This window comes from Ochotona curzoniae, unplaced genomic scaffold (genome assembly GCF_017591425.1).
Source record: "Ochotona curzoniae isolate NIBS_2020 unplaced genomic scaffold, NIBS_Ocur_1.0 contig_1302, whole genome shotgun sequence".
In the NCBI taxonomy this organism is placed as follows: Eukaryota; Metazoa; Chordata; class Mammalia; order Lagomorpha; family Ochotonidae; genus Ochotona; species Ochotona curzoniae.
Window position 1 is genome coordinate 4,257,970 of NW_024465035.1, and position 25,113 is coordinate 4,283,082.

At 49.0% G+C, this 25,113-nt stretch overlaps 1 protein-coding gene across 1 annotated transcript in view; it reads left to right on the forward strand.

Moving 5' to 3' along the window:
- The first annotated feature begins 361 nt into the window (after positions 1-361).
- NPHP3 (nephrocystin 3) overlaps positions 362-25,113 on the forward strand; it is a 32,016-nt gene continuing 7,264 nt past the window's right edge. The window contains exons 1-17 of the mRNA XM_040962817.1: positions 362-749; positions 2,022-2,147; positions 2,655-2,805; positions 5,062-5,214; positions 7,235-7,368; positions 8,715-8,875; positions 10,758-10,914; positions 12,600-12,674; positions 13,658-13,831; positions 15,622-15,725; positions 16,865-16,979; positions 17,206-17,349; positions 17,804-17,901; positions 18,917-19,019; positions 19,357-19,439; positions 21,305-21,443; positions 23,497-23,661. Of these exons, the coding sequence (XP_040818751.1) occupies positions 369-749; positions 2,022-2,147; positions 2,655-2,805; positions 5,062-5,214; positions 7,235-7,368; positions 8,715-8,875; positions 10,758-10,914; positions 12,600-12,674; positions 13,658-13,831; positions 15,622-15,725; positions 16,865-16,979; positions 17,206-17,349; positions 17,804-17,901; positions 18,917-19,019; positions 19,357-19,439; positions 21,305-21,443; positions 23,497-23,661 (2,463 nt within the window). The 5' untranslated portion in view covers positions 362-368. The remainder of the gene's footprint in view (positions 750-2,021; positions 2,148-2,654; positions 2,806-5,061; positions 5,215-7,234; positions 7,369-8,714; positions 8,876-10,757; positions 10,915-12,599; positions 12,675-13,657; positions 13,832-15,621; positions 15,726-16,864; positions 16,980-17,205; positions 17,350-17,803; positions 17,902-18,916; positions 19,020-19,356; positions 19,440-21,304; positions 21,444-23,496; positions 23,662-25,113) is intronic.

Sequence of the window (25,113 nt, forward strand, 5' to 3'; positions counted from 1 at the left end):
ACCAATCCTCTAATCTCCCACCCTCAATGAGGACTTACACAAAAAATGGAAATCTAGAGAGTAGAAAGGATTTGAAAGGCCGAGCGTACTTGGGGTGCTGTGGGACCAGGCTGTTTCCTTTCACCACAGGAAACACCTGAACTGCCTCGTGCGACACGCCCTCCCTGCTGCCCCGCCCAGCGATCGCCCCGCCCTCCTAGCCCCGCCCACCTCCGAGCCCCGCCCCATCTCCCAGCCCTGCTGGCCGCCGGCCCTGAGGCTCTCCTAGCCCCGCCCCTCGCTTGGTCCCTCCCACCATAGCCCTGCCCCTTCCGTCCTGGTCCCGCCCCGCCCTCCCTCCCGGCGCAGGAAGCAGCGAGCGGGGAGCCATGGGCACCGCTTCCTCTCTGGTCCGGCCCGCGGGCGGAGAGGTGATTGAGGACACTTACGGCGCGGGCGGCGGCGAGGCGTGCGAGATCCCGGTGGAGGTGAAGCCCAAGGCCCGCCTGCTGCGCGGCTCGCTGCGCCGGGGCGCTGGCTCCGGGCCCGGGGCGCAGGCGCGCGGCGCGGGCGGCGGCGGCCTGCTGGGGGCCAGCTTCAGGTCGACCGGCTCGTCGGTGCCCGAGCTGGAGTACGCGGCGGCCGAGTGCGAGCGGCTCAGGAAGGAGTACGAGATCTTCAGGGTGAGCAAGACGCAGGAGCTGCTGTCCATGGGCCGCCGCGAGGCCAAGCTGGACACGGAGAACAAGCGGCTGCGGGCCGAGCTGCAGGTAACGGGCCCGGGCCGGCGCTGCCCCGGTGCTCGGGGAGGGCTCCTCGGCTTCTCGTCCGCCTCGGGGTCGCCGCCAGGCCCTCAGCCTCCAGGTGTCCTGAGGCCGCAAAGGTCGAGCCCTCGGGCCCGGCCCGCACCCCGAAAACAGACGGCACCCCTCTGATAGCGTCCTCCGCCTGTGCCAGCATCTCCTGGGGGGCTCCTGTCTCCCCGACGCCCCTCTGATAGCGTCCTCCGCCTGTGCCAGCATCTCCCAGGGGGCTCTCCCCTGCGTTGCCCCTTGAACCACCTGCACCTGAGTTTTCCTGGAAGCCTCGCTGTGGTCCCTGTAGACAGGTTAATTTGCTAACTCGCTCATTAAGGGTATGTAGTAGATCCTGCTGTGGGGAAGACCTCCCGTGGCCCTGTGGCTTAGCAGTTTTCCTGTACTTGCCTGTGTAAAATAAACTTGTACGCTTCATGTGTTGAAGTAGCCGACCAATGGGCACTACACACTGGTGGAAACCAACCAGGCGTCCGGAGTAAGAGCTGCCCCACAGTCGCATTCCCCGACGGCTTAGGAAACCCATTCACTTCCTTTCTCAAATATGTATGAAGGAAGGCCCTTCCAGCAGACCCTCGCAGAGGGCCCGACACTGCGGGAAAGCAGCATGGGTTAGATGTGGTGCCAAGCAGTGGTGGGTCTCCCAGAATTAACCCTTCTTCAAGTGAAGCCTTACAAATTGCACTTAGAAACAAAAGCCTTGTGCAGGCAGGACCCTGAGGTGTAGGCAAGTCCCGGATCAAGATTCCCCAAGTATTGATCTCCCCTGAAAGCGTTAGCTGAAGTGTCTTCATGTGTAATACAATCTGTTTTCATTTTCTGTGTTTGGATGCAATAGCAACGTACAGTTCTTTCATTTGTGGTAAGATAAAAGATTGTTAAACATTCTAGATCAGGTCTGGCAGTGAGGCGCAGAGTAAAAGCCACTGCTTGCAACACCAGCATGCCGTGTAGGCGCTGATGGGAGTCCCAGCTGCGCCAGTTCCAATCCAGCTTCAGCAGCGGATGGGCCGAGTCCTCGGGCCCCTGCACCTGTGTGGGAGGAGCCTGCTGGCCTCGCCCCTGTCCAGCTGCAGCCACTCGGGGACTGAACTAGCAGATGACCACTCGCCGTAACTCTGCCTTTCATGTTAATGTTTTAAAAACAAATTCTAAGATCTGTAATGTCAGAATTTAAAATTTAGGAGACTATTTCTGTTGAGCAATAACAAGGTAAATGATTTCCAGGCGCTTCAGAAAACTTACCAGAAAATACTTCGGGAAAAAGAAAGTGCTTTGGAAGCAAAATGCCAAGCCATGGAGAGAGCCGCTACGTTTGAGCACGACAGAGACAAAGTGAAGAGGCAGTTCAAGGTACGGTCCTCCGTCGTCACCCCAAAGTGACGTGGAGTGGGAGTAGTGTCTGCACGGTTTCTATAGCATTGTGAGTACACAGAGAGAAGTCACGCCTGATTCGTGCAAGTTAAAACAACTGAGTGTGTGTTCCTGTTTTGAGTTGGCTGTGATAATCTTGAGATCGTTTGAAGCAAAGGTAGAAAAGCGAACTTTTGAGAAGGGATTTGGGGGAAGGAGTGTCTGTGTGGGGGAAGCACCGGAGAATGTTGAGGGGACATTGGGTGTTCAGTGGGAGGCAGTCTGCTACAGCCCCTGCCAGTGTCTCAGTGGGGTACCCCTCCCAGAGCCTGAGCAGGTGTGGGCACCCCTCCCAGAGCCTGAGCAGGTGTGGGCACCCCCAGACCCTGAGCAGGCTAGCAACAAGTGCATATTGGTTTTATGAATGATTTTCTTTTCCTTTAAGAAGTTGATGTTATGATTTTTTATCCAGAACATGATTCCAAAATTAAGAATCTTCCTTCTCAGATTTTTAGGGAGACCAAAGAAAATGAAATTCAGGACTTGCTGAGGGCCAAGCGAGAGCTGGAAAGCAAGCTTCAGCGGCTGCAGGCTCAGGGGATCCAAGTGTTTGAGCCCGGGGAGTCGGACTCCGACGACAACTGCACAGATGTCACCGGTAAGCCTGCTTCCTGTCGGCGGTGTTGACCTGGTGACGTTGCCGACACTGTCCTGCTGTGCTGCCCCCACCGGCCTGCTGGCTGGACTGCTGCGCTGCCTGCTCACGCTGTCTGTGGGTTGCTAGGCCGCCTCTTCTCTGAGGGGTCAGAGGCGGAGGGTCACTCTGTCCTGGTGCCCTACCGGGTCCACCTCACCGCTCTTCCCCCTGCTCTAAGACAAGAGGAAGAGGGGAAAACACCTTCCTCTCTTTGAAGGCACATCCTCAAAGATAGAAAGTGCTTCTGCTCCAGTCCCGTTGGCCAGAACTGTACCTAGGAGACTCGGCCAGTGTAGTCAGTGTTCAGCTGATGGGAGCAGTTCCGGTGCCAGGGGGGATGGATGTTGCAGCTCGTTGTCTGCAGCACTCATTTTGCATACACTGATGTATTCTTTGGTGTTATCATTTAACTATTTTATATATCTGAACGGCAGATGGAGACCCACCTACTGAGTCACTTTGCAGACATGCACAGCAGCCAGGGCCAGCTCAGTCCACAGCCTGAGGCCAGGGGCAAGAACCCAACTAGCTGAGCCACCGCCTCGTGCCTCCCATGCTGTGTACCAGCAGGAAGCTAGCCCTCGTCCTGGGCACTGTGTTGTGGGACCCGCACATCCCAAGCAGGGTCTAACTGCTGCCCCCGACGCCTGGCCCACAGCTACACTGAGTCATTTCCAGTGTCGTTTTGGGAAACATTCAGAAATGTGTTGTTCTGGGGCAGACGTGTGGCATGGCAGTGAAGAGGTGGGTAGGCTGCTCGTGTCTCCACTCTTGGTTCTGACTGCTGCTGCTGTGAGAGCCTGGGACGCGGCGGTGCTGGCCCGTGCCTGGGCCTTGCTGCGCTGCGAGAGCCCTGACTGCGTTGTCTCCTGCTTCTGCCTCCACGCTGGGGTCCGTTCCCAGTGCTTGAGGAAGAAACCGGCAGCGCGTGTGTGCTATCTGCTTGCCTGCTCACTCGCTCTCTACCTGCCTTACAAACAGATTTTTGGTATTTTATGTGGTAGCATACATAAGATAATCTTACCAGAAATAAAAAAAAAAAATCTGAAGTCAGAACAAAAAAATTCATCATGTTGCCAGAAAGTAACTAATAAAATGTATGACTGATTCTGGAAAAGATATTTTAAATGCAGTGGGGAAATGCAGTTACTCTCCCACTTGTAGGGAACTATAATTCTCACTGATGCATCGTGGAGTAATATGCGATAATGGATGTCTTTGTAATTTCATTTTTCGTCCCGTCAGAATCTGACTAGCATCTTGGCATTTAATCATAACTTCCAAGGAAGAAATGAAATGCTTTTTACCGGCCAAGAGTGACGGATACAAATGCTTTTATGGCCCCGTGTTAGTAGTCCTAGTAATCACTGGTGTTGACATTTGCAAATGCATCATTTGAGGTCTGTTGTCATTGTCTTGGCAAGTCCACCAGAACTACTCCGTATTCTCTGTATTCTCTGCTGTGTCTTGCTTCTTGCCAGCAGTGGCTCAGGTCTGATGGTGAGATCATGCCAGCAGTGGCTCAGGTCTGCCCGGGGCTTGGCGCCTGTGGTGGTGTGTGCCCAGCAGGGCATGGAGGTACCCTGCCAGTGTAACTGATGGTGAGATCATGCCAGCAGTGGCTCAGGTCTGCCCGGGGCTCGGTGCCTGTGGTGGTGTGTGCCCAGCAGGGCATGGAGGTACCCTGCCAGTGTAACTGATGGTGAGATCATGCCAGCAGTGGCTCAGGTCTGCCCGGGGCTCGGCGCCTGTGGTGGTGTGTGCCCAGCAGGGCATGGAGGTATCCTGCCGGTGTTACTGATGATGAAATCATGAACCTGTTGGTCAGCAGCTGTTGATTTAGATGTTACTTTTCCGATTTAGAAGACTTAAAGAGCAGTGTGTTCCTTGCTGCAGAGAGCTTGTGTCCTAACAAATTACAAAGGTTGTTAGTGTGCTGGTGGAAGTATATCTGTGCAGTTCTTTCCCTTCGATATGAGTTGGTGACTAAGCTGTTCTGTTCAGGGTGGCTTGTAGAATTTCTTTGTGGCATGTTTTTAATGGCTCTGCTATTCACATCATTATTTCTTTTCGACTTTTCTCTAATTGCCTTCTTGAACTTGATAATCAGAATTATGCCAGCCAGTACCTTAGAACTTTGCCAGAAAAGCCAAAGGCAGGCTGATTTTTAAGCCTTCAGTAATTTAATTTTCACAAGATAAAAACCTCTTGTAACAGCTGCTGGGACCCAATGTGACTCCTGGAGTGGCGGGGCCCTGGGCAGCGAGCCCTCCCTGGGCAGTATGATCCAGCTCCAGCAGTCCTTCCGAGGCCCCGAGTTTGCCCACAGCTCCATCGATGTGGAAGGCCCCTTTGCAAACGTCAACAGAGGTAAGTACAGTCTGCCACTTACTCACCTAGAGTGATGACGGTGGGTTGTGGCGTCTGTGTTCTGGCATTTGCACTGACAAAGCATCGCACACTGGTGCTGTGATGAAGTGACACAGTCCATGCCAGAGTCTGAGAGTGCTCCAGGCTGGCCATCCGGGTTTCAGTGACTGCCTTTGGTGTGAATTCTCGGTGTTTTAGTTGCACAGGAAAAGTCTGATATATATTAACTGAGAAACAGGGTTATAGTCTTTCCCTCTGCTTGTGTCATTGTGTTGAAGGTTAGAGTAGGTTATGGAACAAAATGCACAAGGGTTTCCATGGAGACTGGGCTGGCACTGGGGTTCAGGCGCCACGCATGATGTCCTCACCCCATTTCTGGAGTCTGCAGTGCAGCTCCCCGCGTGTGCCCCTGGGAACGCAGTAGGGGATGACCCAAGGACTTGGGGCCCTGCCACCCATGCGGGAGACCCACATAGAGGTTGTGGTCCAGTTCTGGCTTTTGCAGCCATTTGGGGAGCAAGGGGATGGAAGATTCTCTGTGTCTCCTCCCTCTCTGTTATTCTATCTTTTTGCCTCAAAGAGAACATTTTAAAAATGATTTTTCACTAAAAAATAGTTTTGTAGCCCGAGGATCAAGAAGTAAAGCTTCTAACTTCCTAGGTTTACGCTGATACTGAAACTGGAACCCCACACACATACTAGTGATGGTAGTGAGTTACCCCAGCCCTGGATCCCCACTGACGGGTGGTCCCTCACCCAACCCAGCCTGCCACAGACCTGGCCCTTGTGCACACCAGTGGGAATTGCAGCCTAGCTGGGACAACCTCCAGTAACCTTCACCAGGCCTGCCCCAGGCTCCTGCATGAGCCAGTATGTACGCAGACTAGTCCTGTCCATGCCACATTCCAGTTGGGCTTTTGTATGCACCTCTGAGGGTTGCAGCTTAACTTAGTACACCAACCCCATGACCCAGGCAGCATGTTTGGGTGGGTGCTGTGCCTTGTCCAGCCTGGTCTGCCCCCAGCCTTGCTCTCATGCACACCAGTGGAATTGCAGGCCAGCAGAAGATATGCAGAAGATATCCCTGCTAGGCCCAGTCCAGTCCTGGATCCTGCACTTTGGTCCATTCTGATAGGACTCATACCTTCTTCTCCCACCACATTAAAAAAAGTAAGCAACTATGCTGGCATACTGGTATAGTTAACTCAAATTTGGCCCAGAATGCCTGCCAGCTATTGGCTGCTTTTCTCCCAACTGTGTAGCATTTGCCTAAGTACAGTGCAGCCTAGACAGTTGCCTAAAGCTAGGGCTTACATTTTTTTATTTTCGCTGGCAGTGTGGCACAGTCAGTTAAGCTGCCACCTACAATGCTGGTATCACATGTCGGAGTGCTGGATCAAGTTCTGGCTGTTCTGCTTCCCATCCACCATCCTACTGATGGGCTTGGGTACGCACTGGACGATGGCCTGAGTCCTTGTGCCCCTGCTGCTCAGGTGGGGGACCTGGGTGGATCTCTGTGCTGCTGGCCCTGGTCTGGCCCAGCCCCAGCTAGTGCAGCTGTTGGAGGAATGAACCCTTGGATAGAAGATCTTTTTCTCTGTCTCTCCCATTATGTCAGTCAGTCTTTAAAAAAAAAAGCTTAAAAAAAAATGTATTCTCACTAAATGGCATTGAGTTACTTTGTTCAATCTTGAGCTTTTTTTTTGATTGTTTCTCAAGAATAGCAAGGTGACTCTCTGAGCCCAGGCCTGTCAGCTGCCCTCGGGTAGCGGGCTGAATGAACAGTTGGCGTGCAGTAGTTAGAGAAGCCGCAGGTACCCGCAGGCTCACTGGGGACAGTGATCAGGTGTCCAGTGGGCGGTGAGGTCAGGGAGCTGGCTGCTGCTGTTACCTGGAAGCTAAGTCGGAGTTAGCAGAGTGCCTCCTCAAAACCCTGTTGTGGTTTTCAGACTTTTTTGGGGAATCATCTTGTCTGCTTCACTTGTAATACTTCTCTGGTGAACTTGACTTTTACTTGCAGATGACTGGGATGTTGCCGTGGCTAGTCTGTTACAGGTCACACCCTTGTTCTCACACTCCCTGTGGAGTAACACAGTCAGATGTTACCTCATCTACACAGATGAAACCCAGGCCGAGATGGAGCTCTTCCTTAAGGTGAGGCGATTTGTGCATCTTATCTATCTGAAATAGAAATGAATGTTTCCTGCAATGATACTGTACTATCACCAGAAGGGCTCATTTCCTGCTTGACTGAGCATCTTCAAGATCAGGAAGCCTCTGGGGCTTTTCTCCAGGGATTTTTTTTTTTAGTGTTAAACTTGCTCTAGGATTGAGTGTTCAGAGCTAACTGAAAGTTTCTAGCTTGTCAGTAGTTTTTGAATATCATGTTAACATGGCAGAATTTTTTTTCTGGGTATTTCTGTACGTATTTCTTCCCGATGTTGGTCATACCTCAAGGGGGTTAGTTCTGCCTTTTAGTCCTGACCTTGAATTGGTTCCAGGTAAAACAAAGTGTGGTCCTAGTCATGGTTTCTGATTTTTTTCATGGTAGTCCTTGGAGTGGTGGTAAGACAGGGGTCTCCAGGTTCCAACCTGCTGGCCGACCTGACCTCTGCTCTGTGTTTGTGTTGACCCAGAGCTAAGGTTAGTTTTTGTGTCTTAAATGGCTAGGGGGAAGAAAAGGCAAATGAAGAAGATTATTTTGTGACATGTGAAAATTATATGAAGTCCAGATTTTCATGTCGATCAATGAGGTCGTATTTAAGGCATTGCTACACTTGCTCACTTAGGTACTGCCTACAGCTGCCTTGGCATTTTAAAGGCAGATCAAATTTTATTAGGAATCAGGTAGACTGCAAGACCTATGCTAAGGCAGCCGCGTCAATCAGCTTTGATTTTTGTAAACTTTTTTGCCACGTGACCCTTTATAGAGAAACTGCTCTATTACTGTTTCCAGTGAATTTTAAGTAAGTCTGTGTGTTACAGGCAGCATCTGCTATATTAATACCCTCCAGATTGTTGGTTAGCATTTTTTTGTGATATTACCTGCTCTGGTAAAAAGATGTTTTAAAGCCCACAGCCCATTTAGTGATGGAGTGAGTTCCTCCTGGGGTCTGTGAGGCCCCAGTCATGTCTTGCATAAGTGCACTCCTTGTGCCTTGGGAAGCTGTGGACCAGCACACTTGGACTTGCACTTGCTTCACTGTTGTAATAGAGCATGATGCTTTTTCTATACAGATCTATAAAATGTCCTGTTTTAGGATGTTTTATGAAATTAATACTTTGCTGAGCTAGAAAATGGCCAAGTAGTTAAGCTGCTATTTTTTTTTCTTTGTGAGAGAAATGTGTCTTTTTAGGATTTTCATTAAAATTGATTGTATCATTATATTTTAAGTTTTATGTTGGAAAACATACAACTGTTCTGATATGTGCTTTGCTTTTAGCTCATGAGATCTTTACTTAAAGATGTTATACTTTTATATATATTAATTTGTTTTTAGGACTATTCACCTAAACTTAAAAGAATGTGTGAAACAATGGGATATTTTTTCCATGCTGTTTATTTTCCAATAGATGTTGAAAATCAATTCCTCACAGTGAGAAAATGGGAGATTGAGAAGAGTTCATTAGTGATTTTATTCGTTCACTTAACTTTACCAAGGTAAGCTGAAAAAAATCTATGGTTTATTATAGGCAGTGAGCTGTAAATAGAACCAAGATTTCCAAATGAAACACCAGAGAAGTCCTAATTATAACCTAATCTGAAACAATCTAAGATTCTGTGGCAGCTGGCCCTGCCGCACTGCCCGTGCCCTGGGTGGGACAGGCTCGCTGAGATCACGAGGGCCTGAGTAAAGGCAGGCTGCTGCTTTCTGCTTCTGGCGGCAGGTGCAGGTCCTGCCGAGGGTCCGCGGGGATGCTGGTGGTCCTCTGCAGGGAAAGGATGTCAGGGCTGGAGTATAACTGTAGCATCTTTGGTGACTTCCTGGGCCCCTTCTCTGGTGTCTTCAGTTCTCTTTAAGTAAATCTCTTGTTGAGTTCCTCAAAGAATTTGGTTTGGTGGGAGCTTTTGTTTGTTCTGTGCCTGAACCTTCTTGGTTCTTCATCAGCCTCACAGTGTAGTGGCCTCTCCTCCCCTCCATCTTTGTCCACTGCAGTCACTTCTAACTGGGTGCTGAAGCACAGGTCACCCACGAGTTCGCTGGCCTTCCATTCTAATGACTCCAGCAGCTCCAAGTCATGACCAGCTGGTTTCTTCTCCACCATCTACTTCACTTCCACGGAATCATTTTGTAATTAATTTTTTTTTTATTTGAAAAGCAAAGTTACAGAGAAAGAAGGGGAGAGAGAAAGGGGAAATCAGAGAGAGAGAACAATCTTCCATTTGCTGGCTCACCTCCCACATGGCCACAACAGCCAGAGCTGGGCCGGTCCAAAGCTAGGAGGCTGAAGCTTCGAGTCTCCCACATGGGTGTGCAGGGCCCGAGGTCTTGAGCTCTTCTCTGTTGCTTTTCCAGGCTGTTCGCAGGATCAGAAGTAAAGCAGCCGGGACTTGAATAAGCACCCAGAGGGGATACCACCACTGCAGGCAGAGGCCTGATGTGATTGGCTATGATCCCCACCGCCCACCACCAGAATTTTTGACCCAAGTCCCAAACAGCACGTTTTGTTTGATTCCCAGGAGTCCATTTTGTTAGGAATGATTCTGTAATATGTCATGGGGCTGAACAGATGGTGTACTTTCTGTGTGCAGCAGGCCACAGATTTCTCTCAATAATGAAAGTCCATAGAATGTGCTCAAAATGATTTGAACATGGAGAACTGGTTTGGATAGATTGAATTGGTACAGAAATATGTTTAAAAATTTTAAATGCTGTTTTTTGTTTGGAATAGTGTTCTTTGTGAATTCTGAATTGTGTAGTAGCTCTGCCTTCCACCCAACACACACAGTCCATCTGACAGTTTTCATGTAATGCGTTGTAGAAAAGACTTGATTGCAATGTTCCTTGTGACATTGAAAACCCCAGTGAATTATTCCAAGATTTCTCTAGAACTTTTCTAACAAATACGACTGATTCCTGTGGCAAAATTTTTAAACTTGTAACCTGGAAATTTTTGCTAGATAGATAGTTCTAAACCACGGGTAGTTCTTAAGATACTGGATATTTAGATCATTGATTAGATGAGAGTAGGCTAAATGATTGGAGACAAGAAAAATGTTGAAATTTGGGGATGATAATATTTGTGTTTGAACTTGGAAACTTTGGATTTGTAAATGAAATTTTATCTTGCATTACTTTGCAAAGTCTTATGAGTGCAGTCCATTATTGGGAGCTGTGTTTGCATGATTCAGTTTACTGGCTCTCCCTGTCAGTGAATGAGTACAGTGTGATTTAAGACCAAGCTAAAGCAGAGGAAGAAGGTGGTCAGACTTTGGAAGGCTTCACTGTTTTTGAACACTCGTCATGGTAGTAAGACCCACCAGGTTGCAGTTTGCTGTCACACCGCAGAAGTAACGCAAGGAATGCTGATTTCCAATCTAGCCCTCTGTTGGAAGACTGTGAAGAGGCTTTTCTAAAAAACTCTGAAGGAAAACCACGCCTCATTTATCATCGATTGAAGGAGGGGGAAGTCACTTCTGACTCTGTCCAGCAACTACTTGACCAAGTTTCCAGTGTAAACAAGACCAGCAAAGCTAAGGTAAAGCATGGTTTCTCAGTGTGCGTCTGGCAGAGGGAAGAGCTGGAGCGAAGACGTAAGGTGTGTGTGTGAACCTGCTGTGTCTGCGGAGGCCAAGGAAGCCAGTCCGGCTGGAACCGAGGCAAGGGGGAGTAGGAGAGGTGCCCAGCCCATCCTGAGATGGGGAGCGACCCCAGGGAGGTGGGCAGGACCAGATGTGATCCACCGGCAGGGAGGTCGCTGCCCACTGCGTGAGCGTGGAAGGTACCGTGGGAGCTGCTGGGCAGTCTGCTGCCGCGTCTGGATGGGAGCTCCTAGTGGCTCAGACCAGAGCGGTCTCAACTTGAATCAAATATGAATACGAACATTTTCCCTTATATTGTTTAGTACTGAAAAGAGAGCTTAAAATAAGCATGCCATTGAACCAGAGTCTAAAGGGAAAAAAAGCTCTTTTTCACAATCTTCAGTGCCTTTCATTTTTTTTTTTTTTTTTTTTTTTACTACTAGCCTAGTCTGCTAGATCCCACAAGAGGAGATAAGTTCATTTTTTCTTCGTTCTATAAAATAGTACTTTAAAAATTTAGTACACTAGAAGGATGAATTTACTTCCTAAAAATAGGAGTAGAATAAGCTGTCCACGGTGATTATAAATGAGAGAGAAATTTACCTGCTTGTTTGGTTGACATTCTGTTTGAAATTATTGCTTTTTCTGACTTGAACAATTATTAGCCATTTGCTAAAATATCTATGCTTTACAGCAGGGCATTTATAAATTTATTGATTTGAAAGGCAGAGTGATGAGAGATCTGTCTTTAGCTGCTGGCTTGCTTCCCAAGTGCCTGCACTAGCCGGGGCTGGGCCAGACTGTGTTCCCTTCAGGCCTCCTACATGCATGGCAAGAACCCAGCTGTCCTCCGTGTGCTCCGGGAGCGTTAGCTGGAAGCTGAATTAGAAGCGGAGGTGGGACTCCATTCCAGGCACTGCAGCATGGCACATGGGCATCCCAGGTGCTGGCTTACTCTGCTGCTCCACAGTGCCTGCCTCAGGGCCGCCTTTGAACCAACTCAGGACTCCTGTCTTATATAGCCAAATGAAAGTTTGCTTTCTTGTTTTGTGGAGCTACAGCTTTACTGACATAAAAAATGATTTTGGGAAACGGGAGAGGTATTTAGCCCAGCAGGTCAGATGCCTCCTCATATATCTGAGTGCCTGAGTTCAAGTTCAGCTGTGCAGCCAATTCTAACCTCTTTCTAATGGGCGCCCTTGGAGGCAGCAGGGCCTCAGTGGCTGGGTCCCCCCACCCCTTGGGAGACCGGCGTCAGCCTGACCCAACCCCCATTGCTGCAGGAAATGGGGGTGCAACACCACATAGGAGGGTGTTCTCGCTGCCTCCCAGATACATACGTTAGTTTTAAAAATTGAAATTTATGCCTTATTAAGGTATGATTCTCAGTATAGAAATATAGAAGATGAAATTTGGATGCAAATAATAAGCTTTTGGTTTTGTGGCATCTAAATCTCCACGTGAGCATGGATAGGTGATTGTCTGTTCCTGTCTGTGAAATGGGCATGACACAGTGTCTCCCTCCAGGCCGCTGTGGGAATACAGGCGCTCGCGCAGGTTCTTGGACTGGTGGGCCCTGACAATGACCAGCGTCTCCTGCAGCTGTCGTTGTCGTCATTGCTAACCTTTTTGTTACTCTCAGGTCATTGATCACCAAGGGGATCCTGCAGATGGAGTCCACGAAACTTACATTTGTGTGGAGAAAATTATTAAACAGGTATACAGGCATTCTTTGTTAAGGTTTCATCTGAAGTATTTTAAGATTATTTTCCATAAAATTGGAAGCTTTTCAGAAGAAAAACCCTGGCCGGTTTCCTAGAAGACCTGGTGGCTGTGGTGGGGGCCCTTGGCCTCACAGAGCCTGTGCTCAGGCAGCTGCTCAGTGCGGAGTGTGACAGCTGCCCGTTAGGTGCTTCCAAGAACGGGCTCCCTGAGGGAAGGGCTGCCCCTTAGAAAGCAGGTGCTCCCTGATGGAGGGGCTGTCCCTTAGGAAGCAGGTGCTCCCGAGAACGGGCTCCCTGAGGGAAGGGCTGCGTGGGTTCTAGTCTGCTAGGGGTGTTAGAACAGTGTGCCTTTTCCCCAACCACGTCGTCCTAACAGCACGGGAACACACTCCGCCAGAGGGCTGAAGACACGGGCAGGAAGTGCGTGCAGCTCGAAGCCTCTGGAGTGTGTATTACAGCTGTGCTTGTTAGTGTGCTATGTTCTAAATATAAAAAGCCATTTAAAATTAAGTATCAGCAAAAATCTAAGGATAAAAAGAAAAATGAGCCCTGTATGTTTAAGTAATGGGACACAGTGGGAAGATGTCCTGGCCAAGCCTGTGGTTGCCTCTCTCCCCTGTCTCTTCCTCAAGGGACTAAATCTAATTATATATGATGGCAGATTCTTAAGATCAAGAAAAGCTCTGTTTTAGTAAATTCTTGCACTGTAAATATTTCTTAGTCATTTTAAAAAAATTAAGACTCTTCACCAGCCAGACTTCATTAAAGAAACTATGTAATGTTTTTCAGGGAATAAATCCCATGATGGCCAAATATCCCTCTTATTTTTAATAAGCGGAGATCTGGTTTTTATTAATTTTTGTAGTTTTCCTGTAAACTAGTATTTATTTGTATGCTTTACCAGCTAGTTCTTGTGGGTGTCCTGCCTGTGTGCTAAGCCCAGCTACAAAGTCTGTTGATTTGTTCTTGTGTTCAGGACATACTGGGGCTCGAGAACACAGACCTGGAGTGGAAGGGTCTGGACAGCGGAGAGGCCGTTCCCGAAAAGGCTGACTTTGGTGATGTTCTGTGGGACATACACGACGAGCAGGAGCAGATGGAAGCGTTCCAGCAAGCCTCGGATTCCGCGCGTGAGCTGGGATTTGAGAAGGTAATGTTTGGACTGTTGCTCCGGCAGAGACCTTGTCGCCACGTTTATGAATGTGTGCCCTGCCTGCTCTCATGGCGTGTTACCCTGGTTGAGACGCGCTGTGAAAGATGGGAGAGTCGTGAACACTTGGTTATATGTTCATTATGTCACCATCGTGGCTTGCTCTGACCAGGCCTGGGATGGCGACATTTGCCAAGGATGAGAAGGGTTCTTGTTCAAATGTGTCACGGAGTCGAAGTGTCAGTGGTGCAGAAAGCACAGTAGGTAGTTTACACAGTGTTTGGATCAGTGCTTTATTGCTCGCATCAGCATTTTCAATGCCCAGACAAATCAACAGAAATTTAAGTGCAAGTTTAAAAAAGATACTTAATAGTATTTGAAAATTAATGTAAAATCAGTGTTATAAATAGTAGTACAGCAGCTAATATTAATAGTCCTATTTTAATAGAACAGTTGTAGTTTGGGTTATGTACGAAGTTTCTTGGATATTGCCGTTCTTGGCCAGGAAGTAGCAGTACCTCCCTCGTAAGGTTGTTGCAGGTGTTAAACTAGGGAGTGGTGCAGCACAGTGCCGAGACATGATCAAAGACACCAGCAACTCGCTGTTCTGGAAGGGACTGTTTGTTTCCCGTTGATTTAAGGGAACCAGATGTAGGTTGCAGATCTGAGACCTGAGCCTCTGTCCTCTGGCTCTGAGCAAGGGCTCTTGGAAGCCGTGCTTCTGTAAGTGAGCTTTGCATGTGGCCATGAACTGAGGTGTCAGAGTTTGTGAGGTCGTGAACACATCAGTCAGGCTGTCCCTGTCTTTGCTGTTGGAGTTATCAGAGTTTTTTGAGAAAATATCCTGTGCTAGATACAGGAAGAGAACAGATTGCAAACTTCTTCCTAGTAATGTTTTGTTGGAGTTACTGGAGAATCTTGCTGCTACAGCCATCCGCAAAGTGCACGGCTAGCTGTTGTTGGACCACTGAGACACTTAGTGAACGTCTGGCAGAATTCCTCCGGAAACTCCGTGATCAGTGCTATGATGCTGTGGCTTTCTAAGTGTATTTTCATCTCCTGGCCAGCTTCGAATGTCTGGGGAAGCTTGGGAGATGGGCTTCTTGGCCTTCAGAAGCCCTGGCTTGGTTGCTGAATTCAAGCAGCCTCTGCTGACTCTTGGGCAGGTCGGAAGAACTGCAGCCCTGGCAGCCGTTCTCAGCTGAGCTGGGCCCCACGGCAGAGGGCCCCTCTGCTCCAGCCAATGACCGTGGGGGCGAGCTGGGCTCCGTGGGCAGAAGGCCCCTCTGCTGCCAGCCAATGGCCGTGGGGGTGAGCTGGGCTCCGCGGGCAGAGGGCTCCTCTGCTGCCAGCTGACGGCCATGGGGGTGAGCTGGGCTCCGCGGGCAGAGGACCCCTCTGCTGCCAGCCAATGGCCGTGGGGGTGAGCTGGGCTCTGTGGGCAGAGGGCCCCTCTGCTGCCAGCCAACGGCCGTGGCCTGCCGGGGTCCTGGAGGCTGTGGGAGCGGTGCAGGGCCACATCCTGCTGAACATCTGAATGTCACAACCCCACGGGATCTGTTGGAATGGTTGTCTGTCACCATGAGTTGGCAGCAATGCCCCCAAACTTTGGAGTGCTTCTTTGCTGTTGCCAGTGCCTTTCATCAGCTGTGGAAGCAGGCGACCGGGAGGCTGCCACTGACGCACAGTGCAGGGTCCATTGTTTTTCTCATGCAGCTTTTCTCTAGCAATTTTAGAATGTTAGAATAAGAGAGGCACCTCTTTCCTCACAGTTCATACTTGATTTTTAGTATTATCAGCGCCTGAATGACTTGGTGGTGGCGGCAGCCCCGATCCCACCCCTGCTGGTGTCTGGAGGACCGGGTTCCGGCAAGTCCCTGCTTCTGTCCAAGTGGTACGTGTGCCGCAGTGCAGTGCGGTCATCTTTCTCGTTTGTTGAATTGCTGAAGTCACTCAGCAGCGTGTCTTCAGTGTCTGCCTTCTTGTGTACCCTCTGCCAGATGTTAACAAGAGCACAGAGGAGCAAAATGATGGGCTGAGGCCCTGAGATGTGTAGGGTTTCACAGTGTTAGAAGAAAGACGCATCCCATAGGGGAGGGTGGGGGCAGTGCAGAGCGAGGGGACAGTTGTCTTGGACCTGGATGCGTCGTGGAGGGACCGGCCTTGATTTTCAGTTAGTGACCTCATCTGAAACATTTTTCAAGACTTGGAACAAAGCAAAAGGACATCAGATGAAGGATAGCCTGCACTGTGAGAATAATCCAGCTCTCCAAGGTGCAGATGAGCTAATGAACTTACCTTTGCTGTGCTATTGAAAAATAACTCATAAGCAAATAATTGTTAACAAGCTATGTTTTGTTTATAACTATTTGCATTGAAGAGTTAGTGTAGATACTTCCCTTTTGTCCTTTTCTTTACAATGATATGTAGACTTTTTTTAGACTTATTATTTAATTTGAAAGGAAGAGGGAGAGTCGGAGATGGTGATCTTCCACCTGTTGGTTTACTTCTCTTTCCCAAAATGGCCACAAAGACTAGGTCAGGGGCCAGGTGGAAGCCAGGAGTTTCATCCAGGTGTCCCACAGGTAGCAGGGGCCCCAGTTCTTGGGCCGTCTTGCTCTGCTTCCGGGCACATTTAGCAGGAAGCTGGATGGGAAGTGACGTGGCTGGGGTGAACTGACGCCCACATGGATTACCAGTGCTGTAGGCAGCAGCTTCAATCACTGTGCCACAGACTGGCTCCGGAAGTAATGTTTTCACCTCCCATTTTCCTTTGGGTAATATATTTGCATTTAAAAAGCAATGATTGTTTTATTAATAACTGATGCCAACATAAAGCTATTTTGGTTTACATTAATTAGCATGCACTCATGTTTTGAAGTTGATTTAAAAGAATCTACAATGGGAACCCCCATATATATTCACAAGGGCACTGTGGGGGGGGCACGTGCAGTCCAGGGCACCGCTGTGTCTAGGCTGCTGGTGGTCCAGGGGCTCCCCCGGCTGTGTAGGAGTGCCGCCTTTCTCTTTCAGGATTCAGCTGCAGCAGCAGAATTCGCCTCACACGCTGATCCTGTCTCATTTTGTGGGGAGGCCCATGTCCACCAGCTCCGAATCCTCCTTGATCATTAAACGACTCACTCTGAAGGTACAGTACGTGTGGGGATTCAGAAATTGTCAGGACCCACACTGACCTGATGGCAAGTCAGCTTTCAGTGTCCGTCCACTTGTTCGGGTTCTCCAGAAGGTTGACAGGAGTACTTGGCACACTTGGTCTTCTTGGTGACTCAGTGTCAGTATAAGCAGTAGGGGACAGAAAGACTTCCCACCTGTGATAAAACTGTCAGCTTCCTGTCCACGTTCCTGTCTTATAGTTGATGCAGCACTCTTGGTCAGCATCTGCACTCACGCTGGATCCTGCCAAGCTCCTGGAAGAGTTTCCACGTTGGTTAGAAAAGCTCTCCGCTCGTCATCAAGGCATCATCATCATCATCATTGACTCTATAGACCAAGTTCAGGTATTGACTGTGTAACCCGTTGACACACTGCGAAGCAGGCAATGGTCAGTGGTGGCGATGGCAGGCATGTGTGCAAGTGGACCATGCCGGATGGTGGTGCTTTGGTTGCCACTTCATTTTCGGGAAAGAGGCAAGTGGATTTTAGAGAATAGATTCCATGTGAGCAGGTGCGTATCTCTGAAGGGGAAAGACTACCTGAAGTTATACAGTGAGCATGCGCTGTTTTGATATAATGTTAGGGCCTTCACATTGCTTGAAGCGTCCAGGATTCAAATTTGAAAATAAAGCCTTACAGCAAAAAAAAAAAAAAAAGCAAGATAAATCAGTCAAAAATGAGATGTTTAGCCTTAGCAATAATCAGTACAATGAGAATTTCATTTTGCCTGGGTAGCTATTGTTGGGTGGTTTTGAAGACTTTGACTAATAGATTAACTGCTTTTGTGTCTTTTTTAAGCAAGTTGAAAAGCACATGAAGTGGCTGCTGGATCCTCTGCCGGTGAACGTGAGGGTCATCGTGTCTGTGAACGTGGAAACCTGCCCTGCAGCCTGGAGGTACGAGGTGGGCGCCAGGGCATTCCGATCGTGTGGAGCTAGTGGAGTGCCAAACAGGAAAGGCTTTGATACACTTTAGTGTTTTTTGTGTAAGTGGCAGTGAGGATGGAAAGGTGAGGGAGGACCCGCTCCAGAAAGAGCTAGAATCTTTAGGATCTGATGGGAGGTCAGCTCTGGGATGTGCCGGGAAAGGAGCAAGTTGGGGCGACTCCTGAGTTTCATCTTAGGAAGTGACGTAAATTGTGATTCCCTGAGCTGAAGGTGAGAAACCCACAGCCCAGGGAGATTTACGGGGGAAGGTGAATTGAGTTTTTGTACGTCAGTAATTTGAGGTGCTGTTCATACCTGCAAGTGACCAAGTCTAGTGGGCCCTTGGATTTGTAGGCGAGGACAGTGGGGAGCTGGCTGGGCAGAGAACAGACACCTGTTACTGAGCAGGCGGTGCCCTTAGCAGTCCCCCCAAAGACGGTGCTCCAGTTCTGAGGGGTGGGGTCTCGCAACGTGTTTTTGCCCTCCCCCACCACACTGGTCTTTTAAACATTTTCTAATCATTCCTCCTGAGAAATGGTAATATGCATGTGACTTCATGTAGAGAAGCTGATGTGTACATTTGCGCTTTACACATTTACAAAGTGAGGGTTTTCCACCGACCCCAGGAAGCCGTGCTCACTGCCGTGTGCAGGAGTGTGTCGTAGTGCTCTGACTTGGGAGTACTCGGGGCCTGGTCTCTTCGCCTGTACTGTTGCTGGTTAGGGTTATTTATGGTGTGGAAAACAAGATAGAGCTGTTTGCCTCAACTGTAGTATGCATGTGCTGTTTGCACTCGATTGTGATTCATTCCTGAAAATAATTTGCATTAGGGCGAAAAAAGATTTAGTATAGTTGGCACACTAGTTTTTACTCATTTTATAAAGGCGGTTATTAAAGGTTATTCTCGTGATGGCTTTTAACTGGTGGGTAAGGTTACAATTCTTAATATATTGTTAACATTTCATTTCGTTTCTTTCCATTAAAGGCTGTGGCCTACACTTCATCTTGATCCTTTAAATTCAAAAGATGCAAAATCTATTATAATTGCAGAGTGCCGCTCTGCAGACATTCAGTTGGATAAAGAGCAGGTAAGGTTGTTTGAATTCTTTCATTTTCTTTCAGCTTCCTATAAAATATCTTGTATGAGGCTTACAGCTCAACACAGGAGTCCTGCTGTGTGCAGTTAGCGTCCTTTGTAAATAAACACCACCTGCAGAAGCAGCAATAAGCGCTTTGGGGCGTAGCAGTCACGCTGTGGCATCTTGCAGGTGTGTTCAGGCAGGCTGCCGCGGCTGTGGACCTGCCCCTCCACAGGGCGGCGCCAGTAGGTCAGCGGGCATCTGCAATGTTGGTTGGTGGCTCCGTAGTGATTCCACAGTGGGTCTTGCATGTTTGTGTTTTTTCGTTTTGGGTAAACTGGTACAGGAGAAGAAGCTGGAACGACACTGTCGTTCGGCTGCAACCTGCAATGCCCTTTATGTCACGCTTTTCGGCAAAATGGTTGCGCGGTAAGTACCGCATGCTTTGTGTTTGCACGACACTTCCCCACTGCATGACGCCGAGAACGGATCATTCTAACAGCCTGCCGGGCCCCTCGGAGTCTGTCCTGATAGTGGTAACTAACATCCCGTGAGATGGCAAGATCGTAGGCCGTGGGTTGTCAGAGCTTGATTTGTCTCGTGCTCCTCACGTGCTCTCCCTGAAGGGGGTGCCGGAGGACCTCTTGAGCCTCACGTGGGGCACGGGGAGACACTGACCCCCAAGAGGTGTTCAGATGTCTGAACATGGGCAGCTAGGGATGCAAGGGGGGCTTTCTGGGCTCTTGCACAAGTCCTGATGATCTTTCCATTGTAAGGCAGTTGTTACGTGTTCGCTCTCCGTCAGTGCCCTGCACTAGGGCATGTCAGTAGAAAGCGTTTGGAGTCTCACTGTGTTTATACCTTCGGTGTAACTGCGGGATCTGCTCCCAGCCGGAGGAGCAAAGGCGCGCTGTGGCAGTATTCAGCTCAACAGCTCTTACTCCAGACGCGGAATCTAATGTTCTTGTCTCTTAATTGCACATTCTTCTCTTGAGCGTCAAATTTGAATGTTAAAAAAAAAATCTTTAAAAAAATTGCTTCTATTGCCAAGTCAGATATACAGAGAGGAAGATCTTTCATCCAGTGATCCGCTCCCCAAGTGGCCAGAATAGCTGGAGGTTCAGCTGATCTGAAGTCAGGAGCCAGGAGCCTCTTCCGGGTCTCCCACAGGGTCCCAGAGCTCTGGGCCGTCCTCCACTGCTTTATCGCAGGCCACAAGCAGGGAGCTGGAAGGGAAGCAGGGCTGCCGGGATTAGAACTGGTACCCATATGGGATCCCGGCGTGTACAAGGTGAGGACTTTAGCTGCTAGGCTACTGCGCTGGACTCAAAAAAATCTTTTAAAACTAAATTGTCCCTGGTGTTTTCACTGTTAGAGACGTGGTGATGCGCCTGGCCTCAGCGTGAGTCAGCTGGTGTGGTTCGAGAGGATGTTGTTTTCTACTGCATAATATTTATTCCAAGTCTTGTGGGGGACTATGGACCATTATTTAGCTTCTTCTTCTTTTTTTTTTTTTTTTAACACATCTTTGTTAAAGAAAAAGAAAAGAACCTGCTGGCAAATATTTTGATAACTTAAAAAGAATCTTACTCTGTGTCTCTGAAGTGCCGGCGCTGCACATCTTTAATTTGCATGGCTGGGCCCGGCGCGGTGGCGCAGTGGTTAAGGTCCTCACCTTGCACGCCCGGGATCCCATATGGGCGCCGGTTCTATCCCCGGCAGCCCCGCTTCCCTTCCAGCTCCCTGCCTGTGGCCCGGGAAAGCAGTCGAGGACCACCCAAAGCTTTGGGACCCTGCACCCGCGTGGGAGACCCGGAAGAGGCTCCTGGCTTCGGATCGGCATAGCATCGGCCGTTGCGCTCACTTGGGGAGTGAATCATCGGATGGAAGATCTTCCTCTCTGTCTCTCCTCTCTGTATATCCGCCTTTCCAATAAAAAAAATAATAAAAATAATTTTTTTTAAAAAAAATTTGCATGGCTAACTAAGCCAGCTGCTTTTCTCCTGCCTCTGGCTGTCGGCTTGCTCCTGGAGGAGGAGGGCCGTGGCTGAGACAGTCCTGTCTTGCGGAATATGCGGTCCGTGCTGACACTCGGCATGTGCATTCATTGAATTGAATCAAATCGTATGCTAATGCAGACACAGCGGCTCGAGCTTCGTCCCGGATCATGTTTTATTGAATTCGTATGATCAGTTGCAGAAGTAAAGTAGATGGGATGTTATATTCACTCGCCTGAAAGTTGTCAGCAGTGTTGGCAGTTTGCAAGAAACTCCGTGTCTTCTCGGTCCCAGCAGTGCTAGGGAGGCAGGCCACCTGGACACCACCCTGCATCAGTGTCTCCAGTGCCAAGACACCGCGTCACTGTACAGACTCGTCCTGCGCTCCGTCCGCGAGTCGGTGGCGGCCGACGGAGGCCAGGAGCTGATGACGCAGGTAACGTAGTCAGCAGGTGAGGCTTGGTGCGCCCGTTGGCATCTGTGTGAGCTGCAGCAACAGTGCTCCGCTCTCTGCCCGTGCGTAGCCGCGTTCAGTCTGCGTTTTCATGATGACCAAGGAGCTTTATCAGCTTCTCCTGCATATTGGCTGTCCTTCGCTCCTGTATGGATTGCAGGTTCTGTTCCTTCACCCACTAAAAAGCATTTAATTCACTTTAATTTTCGTTGAGAAGCAGAGAGGTCTTCCTCCTGCTGGTGAACTCACCAGATGCCGACCCCCGCGGCCAGGAGCCAGGAGCTCAGTCCAGGCATTCCGTGTAGGTGGCCAAGGGCTGCCTCCTTCCTGCCGGGACTTGCGCTGGGCACTCCTGTACGGCTGCAGGTGGCCCAGGGCAAGCACACCGCTGTGCCGCCCACTCCCTCCCACTTCGCAGCCTGTCCTAACCGGACTGTCCTTGCGAAGTGGGCGCTAGTCATTAGATGTGCATATTGAATACAAATGCTTGTTGCAGTTTGCAAATACAAATGTCTTCCTTTTTAAGTTCATTTTAAACTCAGAATTTTACATTAATAAAACAATGATTATCCATTTTTAATGTCTTAAAATTATAAATATTTCTGTGTGAATGTCCTTCAACAGACTGTAGACTTTGAATTAATTTTTGCCCATTGTATAAGGAAGCATTCTGCCAATTTGAATCTTGTCCTACGGCTGCCGGTTCTTGCTGCTGAATGGGGCATCTTTTGTGCCACTGGGCAGCACTGCCCGATGAGCAGCAGGCTCCTCTCTCGCTTGGTCTTTGCTCTACCTCACTGCCCTGCTTGTTAGAACGTAAAGCTTTGGCAGCTGCTTTGAAAAGGCCCGGTGATGGTTTTTTACAGCTGTTCTGGTTCATTTTCCAAAAACAGTTTTAGAACGGGCTCCACAAGTACCTCGAAGGCTTCCAGCACTATTTTCTCTTTTTCTCCATAAAGTTCAAGTGTATCTATGGTTAAGATTAGCTTCCAAGTACTTTATAATTAAAGTAACACTTTTAGTTATGTATTCAGCTTTGACATTTGAAACTTTGTTGTTGATCCATTTTTGCTTTTTGCTGGACTCTGCGGCTTGGATCCGGTTGGTGCTTCTCCGGGTGCGTGCTCGCACATTCCACTGGCCACCCTTTCCCGAGGGGTCCTGGTGCTGGAAGTTCTAGTCCCTTCTGCCTTTCTGGGCGGGGGGACAGGGGCGCTGACGGCCCTTCCATCCGCAGCCTGTGGCGTGAACACCTAGGCCCGGCAGAGGCCCGGCAGGTCCTGGGCTGCTGTCTGTCCCACGGCAGCCCCAGCCTGTCGAGCTCTGATCGGCGGTTTCCTGTTGTCTGCAGCGCCTCAACAACAGCGTTTTCTTTGTTCTGTGAGGTCACTGTCTTAGAAATGACTTTCAGAGGAGATCCGGGTGTCCTAGGACTTCTTTTCCCCACTGTCTCCGCGGAAGTAGAGTTCTGGCAAGGAGTGCTAGTAATACATTTTATGGGGCTTAATTTTTTTAAAAAAAGATTTATTTTTATTGCAAAGTCAGATATATACAGAAAGGAGGAGAGGGAGAGAGGAAGGTCTTCTGTCTGTTGATTCACTCCCCAAGTGACCACAACGGCTGGAGCTGAGCCAGTCCGAAGGCCAGGAGCCAGGTCTCCCATGCAGGTGCAGGGTCCCAAGGCTTTGGGTTGTCCTTGACTGCTTTCCTGGGCTGGATGGGAAGCGGTGCTGCCGGGATTAGAACCAGTGCCCATATGGGATCCCGGTGCATTCAAGGTGAGGACTTTAACCACTACGCTATCGAGCTGAGCCCCTGGGGCTTAATTTTTTGACATGGTATATGGTGAGCAAAGTTTTATGTATATATATATATACACATTATCCTATCCTTGATTAATACCTTTTGACAGTGTTTTATTGTCAGAACCTGTTTCTTGGTGTATTAAACTACAAGTACGTTTGGAGCGCTGGAGGTTGATTGTGAGTTCCGGGTGGGCGGTGTGCTCATGGCGCCCTGCTTGGCTTCTCCCCAGATTCTCTGCCTCGTCAGTGTGAGTCACAACGGCGTGAGTGAGTCAGAGCTCCTGGAGCTGTACCCGCAGCTCCCCAGGGCCCTGCTCGCCTCCCTCGTCCACAGTCTGCACAAGATGCGCTTGCTCACTTACGGCTGCGGCTTGCTCAGGTTTCAGAACCTGCAGGTAAATGGTTTAAACATCTTCTAATCAGATATTGTGCTTAAGAAATATGAACACAGTCATTTGTGTTATATATTATTATAGTTAAGATGCTTCAGTTAGAAGACAGTGTTGAAACCTGAAACTATGGGGGGGTGTGTGTGTGTGTGTGTTGACTTGTAACGCTTCGGGTAACGTGTGGCTGAGCTTGGGCTCATCTCTGGAGTCAGTGGCTTCTACCAGAGAAGTGAGTTCTCGGGCTGTGCTGTACAACACCATGCCTCTAGCTACTTCTGCTTATAGATGTATGAAGACCTGGGTCTCGTGTTGAGTGTTCTTATGATAGGTTTTAATTGGAAGAAATCGTTTCTTTGTGGAAGAGAATGGTTTAACTGTGTCCTTGACCCGCAGCTGCATGATGCACCGAGAGCCTGGGCGCTCGAGCAGTCAGCCCCTCTCTCTCCTTGCTCCTTCAGCTTCTGGGCCATCTGACCTTTAATAAGCAGTTTAGTTTATTACATAAATATATTCTGAATTCTAAAATATCCTGCTTTTTCTGTCATACAGCTAGGAAACTGGAGGGATAACTGCCTTTTTACAGATTGGCAGTAGATTGGCAGTTGTTGGGTCTGGAATTTGTCCCACCGCCTTGGACAGAGGAGTTCCATTCGCAGTCATGCAGAAGCAAAGGAACTTGATTGCTAGCGCGCTGGGGTGCGAGTCTCCTCGAGCGCAGTGGAGTTGGACAAGGACCCCGACCCGGCACTCCACAGAGCTTATGATAGGCTTTGGCTGCAGTTGCAGGGATGGGCCGTTGATTCACAAACAGGCATTGGCAAGATTGTAATTGGTCAGTTTCTGTGACCTGGGACCGCTCTGGTGGTCCATCTCTTATCTGTGCCCACGAAGGGTCAGTCTCTATCGCCATGACAACCTGATGGCTAGGAACCTTTCAAGTCTCCTCTGGTCGGTTCTGTTTAGGGCATGTGGCGGCCCACTTTGGGGAAATGGGTGCCTCGGTTCTAGGGACTGAAACAGGCCTGGTGTGTCCGAGGCCTGCCCAAGGCCTGCATAGCTTCACCTTGGTTCCCCTTGTAGCAAGCAAAGCTCTCATCACAGAAGCCAGACTTAACAGTCAGCTGAACAATCGATCAATCTGCATCATTCTAAGCTCATTTAGCCTATGTTCTAATTACCATTACTTCTCCAACCCTCTGCCAATTACCGTCTCTTAACACCTACACTGTATTATTACTAGCTACTTATTTAATGCTATCCCTTGACCTTAATCTCTTTAACCACCTAATGTTATCTTTTAACTTACATATTTTTGCCATTAACCTAACTTTATTTTCTTTATTGCTAAACATTCATTTATTATTGAACTATTTCTTAATACTACTCCCTAAGATGTCTTATTACTGTCATTCTAGTACTATTTACTGCCTAACACACTGTTCTCCTGCCTCCTCCGTC